The sequence below is a fragment of the Sprattus sprattus genome (genome assembly GCF_963457725.1).
Source record: "Sprattus sprattus genome assembly, chromosome: 14".
NCBI classification, from domain to species: Eukaryota; Metazoa; Chordata; class Actinopteri; order Clupeiformes; family Clupeidae; genus Sprattus; species Sprattus sprattus.
The window spans coordinates 17824969-17837468 of record NC_137912.1 but is presented as its reverse complement, the minus strand read 5'-3'; the positions used below and the strand labels follow the sequence as shown (position 1 = coordinate 17837468).

The 12500-nt window shown below is 42.7% G+C and overlaps 1 protein-coding gene across 1 annotated transcript in view; it reads right to left on the bottom strand.

Moving 5' to 3' along the window:
* Positions 1–12500, bottom strand: part of dock4b (dedicator of cytokinesis 4b) — a 144905-nt gene that overhangs the window by 14427 nt on the left and 117978 nt on the right. The window contains exons 36-42 of the mRNA XM_080851705.1: positions 10838–10986; positions 9852–9938; positions 9559–9663; positions 9004–9145; positions 4837–5003; positions 3238–3324; positions 2696–2872 (exon numbers count right to left, since the gene is read on the bottom strand). Coding sequence (XP_080707831.1) covers positions 2696–2872; positions 3238–3324; positions 4837–5003; positions 9004–9145; positions 9559–9663; positions 9852–9938; positions 10838–10986 — 914 coding nt within the window. The remainder of the gene's footprint in view (positions 1–2695; positions 2873–3237; positions 3325–4836; positions 5004–9003; positions 9146–9558; positions 9664–9851; positions 9939–10837; positions 10987–12500) is intronic.

Below are 12500 nucleotides of genomic sequence, written 5' to 3'. Positions count from 1 at the left end.
CATTCACCTATCTTTCGTCACTAACTGGGAAATCTAATTCAAAGCTGATTTATTAGCATGACAGTTTCGATACACTGTTGCCAAAGCTAGAGTTATAGCTACAGAGAGTTTTATACTCAGATTGCTACAGTAAACCAATGGAAAATAGCTGTAGTTTAGAGTTATATAGATGTATACTCTATTCTACAATTACTATATACTGTACTATACTCAGAGTAAGGTTACAGTAACAAACATGGAAGTTTTCCAAACTGTTGGTTGACTGTTCCTCTAATACCCCAAGACACACCAGTGAGGTTTGGAGAGAGGGGTTAAGAGTTCATGCACTGTCTGAGAGGCGTTAAAGATTCAGGCAGGATCTCCAGGTCTGGCAAACAAACTGTGAAGTGAGAGATGCAGGGCTGCTTTATTCAAAAGTAAATGTCAGCCAACCATGTGTTTACCAAAAAAGCATTGATCTGAAGGCGCCCTCCAGACAGTGTCCAATGTATTGAGTGAGCTTGTGGAATATGAGCACGCAAAAGGAGATGGAGAGAGAGAGAGAGAGAGCGAGAGAGAGAGAGAGAGAGAGCATGTGAAAAAGGGAGAGAGAGAGTATGTAAAAAGAAGTATGATATGTTTAAAAAGTCACTTCAAAAAGAAGAGAAAAAGGAAGAAAAAAAACATTCATGCTTAAAAGCTGGGGAACCAGACTAGCTGTCAAGTGAGTCTGAAAATCATTAGAAAGCCCCAATTAAAAATGAAGCACTTTGCAAATGAGAGCGAAAGCAGACTGGATTTCTCCTCCAGCCCCGCAGGCACTCAAATTGAAGTCATGCATTTAAATATTAATGCTGGGGGGCTGGTGGTAGTGGTGGTGAGTGTGTGTGTGTGTGTGTGTGTGTGTGTGTGTATGTGTGTGTGTGTGGTCCAAGGCTGCACAAAACGGGCCTTGAAATCATTAGCACAATGCAAATAAATTAATGCTTTTATTAAGCATGGTGCGTGGTACTTTGCGTGCAAAGTCCTTGCACTTTTAATGTGGCAGCAAATTGAAACATGAGCAGTTTGTCACATTGTGAGTGGGTGTAAAAGAGGCATAAGACACAGACTGAAAATGGCCATCACACATACATGCGCATACATACACACACACACACACACACACACACACACACACACACACACACACACACACACACACACAAGTGGACAGACAAACACAAACACGTACACACTCTCTCTTTCACACACACACACACACACACACGACGACAGAGAAGCACAAACACCCACAGGCAAGGAGAAGAACGAAAGAAAGAAAGACACTTTACTCTCCGCGCAAAACCTTTCAGGGCCTCTGAGGTGAGCAAAAGCCCACTATTAACGGGGGGTTGCTATGCAACAGTTGGACGAGTGCGCTCTCTCGAAAGAGGCTTATTTTCCCGGCGACACGTGACTCCCCACATCTCTCTCGGTGCCTTTTATGCAGTATGGATTTTCTGCTCACATGGCACTGATTCTCAACAGGCCCTATATTCAAGGGTTTTTCTCTTTTTTTATGCAGGCAGAGGTGAGGGCAGCCACTTCCAGCAGTGTTCTCAATGCGTTAAGTGTGAAAATGATGGGTGATGTTGGCGGTGGCTGGGAAAACAACTCTGCTCTGTGTCGCTGTGCTAGATATCAAGGCTGGGTGTTGTTGAGGTGCCAATTAAGCAGATAACACTGTGGGCTAATTAACTAGCAAGCATGTTTAGCCATCAGACGCATTTAGCTTGGGGAGCCATTCACTAATCAAAGGGCAAACCATACCTGCTGGCTGGTACTAAGAAACTGAAGCTACTGTACCGTACCATTTGTGATGGAAAACATACACACCCACATATGTGTGTGTGTGTGTATTCATTTAGCAGTAATCTTTTATTCCTAGCAACTGGCATTGGATGAAAAGTAGACCACAGTTTATGTTGTCTTTATTGGCTGGTGTTTCTGCGGAATGAAAAGCTAAACCCTGGTGTTGCTGCTACTTGTTCTACCTGTTGACCTACCTATGATTTAGGACATACATATTCACGTTCATTTTGAAAAACAAAGTTAAATAGGGGTATCTAGTCCATGGTTAGTCCTTTGCTCATTCAAGTCAATGGTTTTAGTTTTATCCAATGGCTTCTCCTAATGTGTTGCATCTGTTGCAATCAATGCTTGATCGGTCCTCAAAGTCTAGAAGAAAGGTCAGGCGAAACATCACAGATTTGTGTTGGAGCTGCAGGCTAATTAAAAAAATGTACTTTCATTTTTGGTTCCCTACTTTCACCTCCTTAGCACTAAGGTTTTTTTCCCCCTTGATAAATATTATATTATTATAATTATGATTATAATGATTATTATTAGTAGTAGTATAAGTAATATAATAAATATTATTATGATGATGATGATTAGTAAAAGTAGTGGTATGATTATGATTATTATGATTATTATTATTAGTAGTATAAGTAATATAATTATTATGATGATGATGATGATGATGATGATGATTAGTAAAAGTAGTGGTATGATTATGATTATTATGATTATTATTAGTAGTAGTATAAGTAATATAATTATTATGATGATGATGATGATGATGATGATGATGATGATGATGATGATTAGTAAAAGTAGTGGTATGATTATGATTATTATGATTATTAGCCACATTATTATTGTCCATGCTAACCTCCTGGTAGCGCGCTAGGCCCCCGTTGACGGCGGCATCGATGACCCCGTTGAGGCACATGGTGAGTGGGTTGATGTTCTGCATCTGTCGGGTCTGGCACTGGGTGATGAGTGTCCGCAGCTGCAGGTTCTTGTTTTCGATTACCTCGATGGCGTTCTCCAGGGGGCTCACCTCCACCTGGATCAGAACAGAGACGCCTTTAGAGAGGAGAGCATGGGGAAGCCTCTCCATGACAAATTACAGGCCCCTTTAACAGACATGGCCCTGATCTACATCAGGCATGCAGCATCTTCTGATCTCGGACAGATCTGAGCCACAACTAGGAGCAATCTCCAGGAAATGGACGGCACCAGAATGAAGACTATCCAAAGCATCTATCTATCTATCATCTTAAAATGAAGGATACTGGTTTTGCTGTGAATTTTGTCAAGGCTTGGACCCATATTTTGCGCCATGAGGAAAGGTTTGGTCCATTTGTTTTTGTAATTGTGGATACATTCATCTGACCTCCCCATAATGCCACAGGTGGGTGTGCTACTCACCAGATCCTTTTTCTCCACCTCAAACCAGCGTGAGATGCCCGGCAGACTCTGCACCAGGGTCAGGGTGGTGCGCTCCACCCACAGGCTCTGGGAACGCACAACACACACACGGTTACACACATATACAACACACACACACACACACACACACACACACACACACACACACAGTATCTCAAGGACAAATACACACATATTTTCACACATATAACACACACATACACACATATTGCATAAGCACAACACATGCTTAGTAACAAACACACACACACACACAAACACTGGAAACCATAGGCAATGAACAAACAGCATTTTTCTGGTGTAAAGAGACTTTCACCACACAGCCTACCCTTATCATGACCTCAACACACACACACATACACACACAAACTCTCCAAACTCCAAACTCTGGCTTTGCTTTGACCCAAGCTCCCCAAAAAATCTCAATGTCAAATTCTTTTTTAAGCCATGGTCAGACCTGAATATGTTTTTGCAAAATAAATAAACTCCAAAAGATATCTAAATATAATATATAATATAATCTTGGCAAAGTATCTGTCATTCAGATCAAGCACAATGGAATTAATAAGACGGACTAGACTCCTGAAACAGAAGGTTTATAACGCAACCCAGAAATGTCTGCTTTGCTCTGATACAATGTCATTCCTGTCTGCTAATGAAGTTAGGAAGCCAGCCTTTCCTCTGCAGCATAGTGCAGAGAGAGCTGTGGTGTGTGTGTGTGTGTGTGTGTGTGTGTGTGTGTGTGTGTGTGTGTATGCCTGTGCATGAGTGTCTATGTGTGAGTGTGTGTTTGTGTGTGTGTATGTGTGTGTGTGTGTGTGTGTGTGTGTGTGTGTGTGTGTGTGTGTGTGTGTGAGAGAGTTCTCTATGGCATTCCGAAATGAAATATCTCGGCAGTCTAAAGAGTTCATTTTCAAAACACAGTTCCACACCTGATGGAAGAGCACCTTCTCAGGCAGATATGATCCGCAGTTTTATTTTCTATTCAGAGAAGAGATTGAGAGGTGGGTGTGAGGAGAGGATACGTGTGGAGAGGGGGCTCTGTGTGTGTGCGTGTGTGTGTGTGTGTGTGTGTGAGTGTGTAATGGTGTAATGAGACTCTCTGGCCCTGCTGACTTTAATTAGCCTCACAGCAGAGCACCTGAGCACACACAGACACACTCACTCAGACACTCACACACACATGCAGCAGATACACCCAACCACATACACACACACACACACACACACACACACACACACACACACACACACACACACACACACACACACACACACACACACACACACACACACACACACACACACACATTTTTACACTTGGGTGAACACACACATATTCAAAGATAAAGACAGTGAAATAAGATATAGAGATAAATATCAGAGAATGATAAAACAGTTGGCACATTACACAGACTAAGAGAATATTAGAGGCAAAGAGAGACAGAGAGTGGGAGATACACAGACAGCTATAAATAAATGAATCAATAAATGAGGAGAGAGAGAAGGGTGGCAGATAGAAAGTAGATATCAGAAATATATATCTGTGTGACCTCCCAATGACTTTTGACCCCTGACCTTGAACTCATTCTCCTTGTCCTTGGTGCCCTTGTGGAAGGGCCGGTCATAGCGGAACCTCCAGATGTGGTTGACCTTGTAGAAGCTCTTGATGTTGTCTGGGACGCCGTCCCTCTGCAGCACATCCTGGCTCTCGGGGATGGGCGTGACTGCGTAGATCTGCAGGTCTGCGATCAGTCTGAGTTAAGGAAGAAATCTCATCCTATATTTGCCCTCCTCATCCTGTACCAGCGTAAGCTTTACTGGTAAAGCAGACATACACGTATGTAAAAGTACAAGTCAACACACATGACCTAAGGCAGGAACTCATTGGGCCTCCCTTGCCTACATCAGCAGCAGAACTCCAACTCAGGTTTGTTGGTAAAGAAAATGCTCATATTCATACTGCCAAAGAATTTAGAGAATGTGTTGGACTTCAAGCCAAACTACAGTAACACACACACACACACACACACACACACACAGCACAGCACAGCTTTGGTACTGTTAGTACTTGGTTTTACCCCCCTAGCCATTCTGCTAGTTGAGCACAGACAAACTGACAGATAGCTGCCTAACAAGCAAGCGTGCACACACACACACACACACACACACACACACACACACACACACACACACACACACACACACACACACACACACACACACACACACACACACACACACACACACACACACACACACATACCAGAGTAGTTTAGACTCTACTTAGCAGGCTGTTAGGCTAGTGTGTCTGTACATGTAGGTCACTGTCTCTAGGGTAAGGACAGTCAAAAAGTATCACACACACTCGCACACACACACACACACACTCACGCACACACACACAGACACACAAAAATCATTAGGTTCTAAAAAAATCTGTCAATTTAGCATTCAGAGACGCATAGAATTTCAGAGGGGCTTGCTTGGGAAATATAAGCAACATGGGCTGTGTTTCCAAAAGTAAAGGCTAAAGGATTAAATTAGACATGAGTAAATGCCATTGGAATAACACCTCTCCTAATTCAACCACATTGGGGAACTGCCATTTCCACCGCTTGGGTTATAAGTGTCAACTAGAGACCTTTTCCTTGGTTTCATGTAGGTCGTTCATAAATCCATACTGTTAGAAGAAAAGTCCCACTTTAGTCTGTAAACGCCTTCAGGATTCTAGTTAAAAGTGATTGATTGAAGGGTTGGCCAAACGTGCAAAATTATGAACATGTTCGCCTGGCATAAAAGTAATTTACACAGAGGGGCATTGCAACTCAATTAGCAGATTCATCAATTCCTTTAAAAGGATATTTTTCATTGGATTTGCAGTTTAACATTCCACTAAGCAGCAATGTGGGGGGGGGGGGGGGGGATAACTCCACAATAATGTATTGTAGAATGTTAAAGCAGCCAACCTTGATACACTAGTACCCTAAGAATATGTTCAATGCACACTTGAACTCCTAATAATTCAACAAGGATAACATTGATTCTTGGCCCCTGGTGTTACTCGACATTATAATTCATCAAAATATCATATAATATGCAAGCAAATCAATTTTTTCCTTTTACGCCTGGCAAAACTACTGTACTTAATCCCTCACACTTACATTGAATCATTGATTTGGTTTACTCTCTTTGATTTAGATTTTTTTTTTAAACAATTTTGCCCTAAGTATTTCAAGGTACTGAGTTAATTTTTCTTTTTGATCTTTAATTTTGCACCTTGGAAGTAGTTTGCGCCTGTTTTGGGGAGTAACTACAACATGTCACAGAGGTATGTAATAAAATTACTGAAAACATTTAATTGTAATTTGTTAGAGTTTCTCAGAAAAAAATATGTAAGTCAATTACACTAATCAAAATGTTGGTGATTACTAATGGGTTATATCTGAATATATAATTTTAAGTAAAAAGATTTAAAGCTTATATGTAGAATATAACATTTGTTCTTTTCACTGTCTAGACAGTATGTGTTCATATTTTGAGCGTTGTTTTTGTTCAAAAGTAATACAATGCGATAAGTTACATTACTCATTACTTTGATGAAGAAATACAAATTGTTAAAAAAACGTTACAATTTAACAGAGTGACTAATAATCTGTAATCTATAACATTTCAAGGATGACAAATGATTCATAGTTACAGGTTATTATACACAAATAAACACATAATTATGAATAATATATTCCATTTCTGCAAATAGATCACCCTAAATCCTACATACTGCACATTGAAAACTGTGCTGCATTCCCCTTCACCCCCCCCCCCCCCCTCTCACTCTCTCTCTCTTTTTTTCTCTCTCTCTCTCTCTCTGTGTGACCCTCTCTCCCATCTTCCCCCTGGGGCACCCCACCCCACCCCAATCCTGTGCCTTGTGGTGCCATGCGGTGCCATGCTGCGGTGTGGATGCCATGTATCATAAGTGCAGACGTGTGAGTGGCGGCGGGGCATGGGCCCAGAGGAGGGCATTGATTAATAGCGCGCTGGGATAACAAAGCGCCGCACTAATTCGGTTTGACCAGCTCTGTCCGCTCTAATTGCCCTCCCAGGAAAGTCACACATTCCACTGGGGTGGATCTCACACACACACACACACATACAGACTGCAACACCATCCCCCCCAACAGCTGTCCCAGCCACTGCAGAGAATCATAAAGATGGTCTGCGTTCACACACACACACACACACACACACACACACACACACACACACAGGCAAATAAATACACACACACACACAATAACATATGCACACATTCTTCCTCCTGCTTGTGCACACACGCACACCCACACAAACTGTCCCTCCCTTCTTAAGCACAGCAGCTTTTGGTGAGTGGATTGATTTCCACTAAGCACACAGATGTGTGTTTACAACATGTCCCTGGCTCACACCCAAAATGACGGCATCTTCACCTTGTTTCAAGGAGGACGTCTAGAAGGAGTGGGCCGTGTGCATCATGTGTGTGCATCGTGTGTGTGTGTGTATGTATGTGCGTGTGTGTGTTTATGTGTGTGTGAGTTTGTGTGGTTATCTGCAGGAACTGAGTTTTTGCACTGGCTGGCAGCCCTGAGAGCTTCCTTTCCCTCTCTCTGTTGCATGTGTGTTAGTGTGTGTGTGTGTGTGTGTGTGTGTGTGTGTGTGTGTGTGTGTGTGTGTCTGTCCCCAGTCTTTTTTTGTAACATCAGGCAGTGAGCTGCGAGGCAGGTGAGGCAGCAGAGTCATTGATCCAAAATAAACAAGGCCATGAGAGTGTGTGTGTGTGTGTGTGTCTTAGGGTTGCTGTGTTTTTTTCTGGCTCAAAGCTGGTCTCCACTGCTGAAGTCGGAGAGGATTAATGTTGTGCATCAGCCTGGTGGATAGCCTGGTTGGGGGGTGTGTGCTTCTGTGAGTGTGTGTATATATACAGGCAAACTGGATGATGGCCATATAGATGATGAGCTGGTTTGTGAGTGTGTCTCTTTGTATGTGTGTGTATGTGTCTCTTTGTATGTGTGTGTCTGTGTGTCTGTGTGTCTGTGTGTCTGTGTGTCTGTGTGTCTGTGTGTCTGTGTGTCTGTGTGTGTGTGTGTGTGTGTGTGTGTGTGTGTGTGGGTCTGTGTATCTGTGTGTGTAATGATATACTGCAGATGGTGCAGATGCCATATGGTCTGCTACAGCTGATAGATGTGTGTGCCTGTCTGTGTGTGTCTGTGTGAAACCACACACTGTGCACTGGCCTGGTAAATAGACTGCAGGGTCTGTGTGTATGTGTTGTGTGACTGCATGTGTTCATACAAGGGCAGTTGTGTATGTGTGTGCGTGTGTGAGCCTGTGTGTTTATCTGTGAGTATATGGGTATTGAATATGCAAGACTGTGTATGTATCTGTGTCGGTGTGAGTGTTGGAGTGCGTGTGTGCGTAAGTGTGTTTACATGTGACTTTGTGTGTGTGTGATTTCTGGGATTGAGGGAGTGTGTGTGTGTGAGAGTTAGAGTGTGTGAGTGAGTGAGCATGTGTGTGAGAGAGAGGGTGTGTGTGTGTGTTTGTGTGTTTGTGTTTGTGTTTGTGTGTGTGTGTGTGTGTGTGTGTGTGTGTGTGTGTGTGTGTGTGTGAGAGAGTGTGATATCTGTGATATGTGTATGTGCATATGTGTGTGCATGAGTGTGTGAGTGTGTGTGCGTAAATATACATCTAAATCTGTAAGGATACACTGTGCTTCGGCCTGGTAGATGGTCTGGTCGGGCTGATTGGCATGCTGCATGGCGATGGCATGAGGGAACTCGTTGAGCATGCGTTGCTGAAATGCCTCCAGGCGCTCGTAGTCATGGCCACGGCACACAAACTCCTTATTCTGCAGCGTGCCGCACACACACACACACACACACACACACACACACACACACAGACACACACACACACACACACACACAAAAGAAAAATGTGGATTAAGATGACATCTAGTGGCCTTAACTAAATATTGCAGTGGCACTGCAGTAGCCTATAATCCATAATGTTATGACATTGGCAGTGACTGGATCTAGGACATACAAGATGCCCGACACGTGACATATTGTCTATGCATATACACATAGACTGGCCACAGGGAATCCATCATTTGAAAATCATGGGGGAATCGTAGAAATATTAAGAAGAAGAAGAACAACAACAACAACAACAATCAAATTTGAATTAATGTATTCACACAGTTATCCTTAAATGCTAAGAGTGGATAGAACAGAAACAGAAAAATGGACTGGTTCTTACCCTCAGGAAGAAGGGGAACTTCTTCCCATAAAAGCCCACTCTGAAGAACTCGGGCTCCAGCCGCTGCTGGTCCATAATCTTATCATACAGGGAGGCCTCCTTCATCTGAAAGAGTGCACACAGACATGGGGTAGGATTAACTATTAACAGAGATCCAGTAGCACACCCTTATAAATGTGTTAAAAGACAATGAATACTAAGTGGTATATCAGGCATCTGAAGACTTAAAAGCAGAAACTCTACTATGTCTGTATTAGTGTGTGTGTGTGTGTGTGTGTGTGTGTGCCCATTACCCTCATTTTGCTCAAGTTTCTGTAGTCGTAGTATGCTTCATACTGATCGGCAAGCTCTCGGCATAAAAGGATTCCATTCTCCCAGCTCTGAGAGAGAGAGAGAGACAGAGACAGAGAGAGAGAAAGAAAGATGAAATAGATTTAGATATATTTTTACACAATTTCATACTTTAATGTTAAACCAAAATAATTAAAAATAAATGTAACAGAGCAGAATAAGAAAAACCAAAGCCTTCAAATGTTTGTCATTTAGAACATCCAGCACACTCCCATATTCTCAACATGAACTATTCATCCACACACCTCCACTTTACACCACTGGGGGGCAGTAGAGCACTATGATCACTATGCAGGGAAACTGGCAACAGAGGGAAAACAATCCCATTCCATTCCATTCCACTGCAGGTAAAGCACCTAGCCATCTTGCTAATTAAATGGCAGGTTTCCCCCACTGTTTTATAATCCTGCAGCACTAACACACACAGATGGCTCTGGTCATGATTTCACGGGCAAATTGGGCAGCTCATTGCACTGGGCTCTGTTCCTGCAAGCTCCTCATTACCCCCTCAGAAGGCACTGATGATTGCAACCTGATTTGTTTTCAGAGACAAAGACTTGGAGGATGATTGATTTCATACTTATACTTGAGATTAGCCATCATTGAGTTAATTAGCTATTGCTGTGATGGTGTGTGTGCATGTGTGCGTGTGTGTGCGTGTGTGCGTGTGTGTGCGTGTGTGTGTGTGTGTGTGTGTGTGTGTGTGTGTGTGAGTGATTGGCAAATGGCAACAAAAAGAGAGAGACATAACGAGAGAAAAAGACAGGAACGCAGGGAGCAATGCAAAACTAAAAATGAAGTAAGATAGAGAGAATGAAAAACTCAGGGTACATGTATGTACACGTGAGTATGTGTCAGTGAGGGTGAGACAGAAAGAGACAGACAACACACGACAGCCAGGGAGGAACGACAGCACACACGTCCGCACCTTTCCCCTGTCGAAGTTCTCCACGATGGTGAGGTGCAGGTACTCCTTGCGCTGCCACTCCGTCTGCATTGGGTAGTTGAGGAACTCCCGTAGGGGGCGCTCTGACCACTCCAGCAGCTCGTCATACAGAAGCAGGGTGTACGAGGCCTCTGTTAGGGGCAAACATTACAGCAAAGCAACATTACACAGGTTTCTATTGTTTCGAAATTGGTTTTATAGGTGACTTTTTTTGGTGTTCTCTTGATGTTATTTGGTCATGTTGGTGAAGTAGTTTAGAGTACAGCTTTGTTAAACAGTGAACTGCTTCGGGGGAGGGGAGGGATGTAGAGGTCAAAGGAGACTTAAGCAGTACAAATAGTGCAGATGTATAATGGCTGCCTTGGCATATTGTATACTTCTAGGTCACTAGAGTATTACGCACTATGATGCTCAACATTTTAAAATTTTATAGCCAATTCCCTGCCGTAAATACGTCCACTACAAACACGTATCACATGGAGGTTACTGCATGTAAACCAGCAGATAGCCTACTAATTTAAAAGAAATTCCTGCATTCAAATATTGTATTATGAAAGTTTGGATGAAATGGTCATTTATTATCACATAAGCATTTAATTATCACGGTAAACAATTACGCTGCACTGAACTGTAAGTAAAGTTTAAAAAAGTTAAAATAACTAAACCTGCAATTATTTCTTGTGAATATCATTCACGTCTTACTAAACATAGACACTCGAAAGTGAACGAGGTTAATAAGTCCTTTCTGTTTCCTCTTCTGAGCATATGCAGGTTACGTGAAAAAATATCCAAAGACCCAGTCAAAATGAACGAAACATTTCGGTTTTCTCTAGCTTCCCATGCTGAGCCTATGCAGATCACGTGAAAAATGATCCAAATACCTAATCGTTCACCTCCCGACCGTGGTGTCTGTCTTTGGATCAACGTTTCGTTCATCTGCCGGATATGGGTCTTTCGTTCAATGATTCGTTCTTTTGCCGGATATGGGTCTTTTGTTCAATGTTTCGTTCTTTTGCCAAACGTGTCTTTGGGTCAATGATTCGTTCTTTCGCCAACCGTGTCTTTGGATCTATGATTCGTTCATCTGCCGGATATGGGTCATTCGTTCAACGATTCGTTCTTTTGCCGGATACGGGTCTTTCGTTCAATGATTCGTTCTTTTGACAACCGTGTCTTTGGATCTATGATTCGTTCATCTGCCAGATATGGGTTGAATCCTTTTCCACGTGACCTGCATAGGCTCAGTAGCCTACAGTCAGCTAGAGGAAACAGAAATGATTCGTTCTTTTTCCGACTGGATCTTCGGATACGGGTTTTTGGATCATTTTTCACGTGACCTGCATTCAACGAATCATTTCTGTTTCCTTGGCTTAACCAATGCAGTCCCGATGCGCGGTCATGAACGAGAAAAAGAACAAATCTTTTTTTGAGAGGACTCTCGAGTCGTTGTAAGGATTCGTTCAAAATGAACGAATCGTTCACGAACGACACATCACTAGTTGTGACTGAGTTCACTTCCTGTGTGATTCCTGAGATGGCCTGTGTCTCCAGATCTACCATCCCAATGCATCAAATTTAGATCTCCCTCTCCAGATGCACCACGTCTATACATCCCTCTATCTGTATGGTTAAGCCATACTACTCA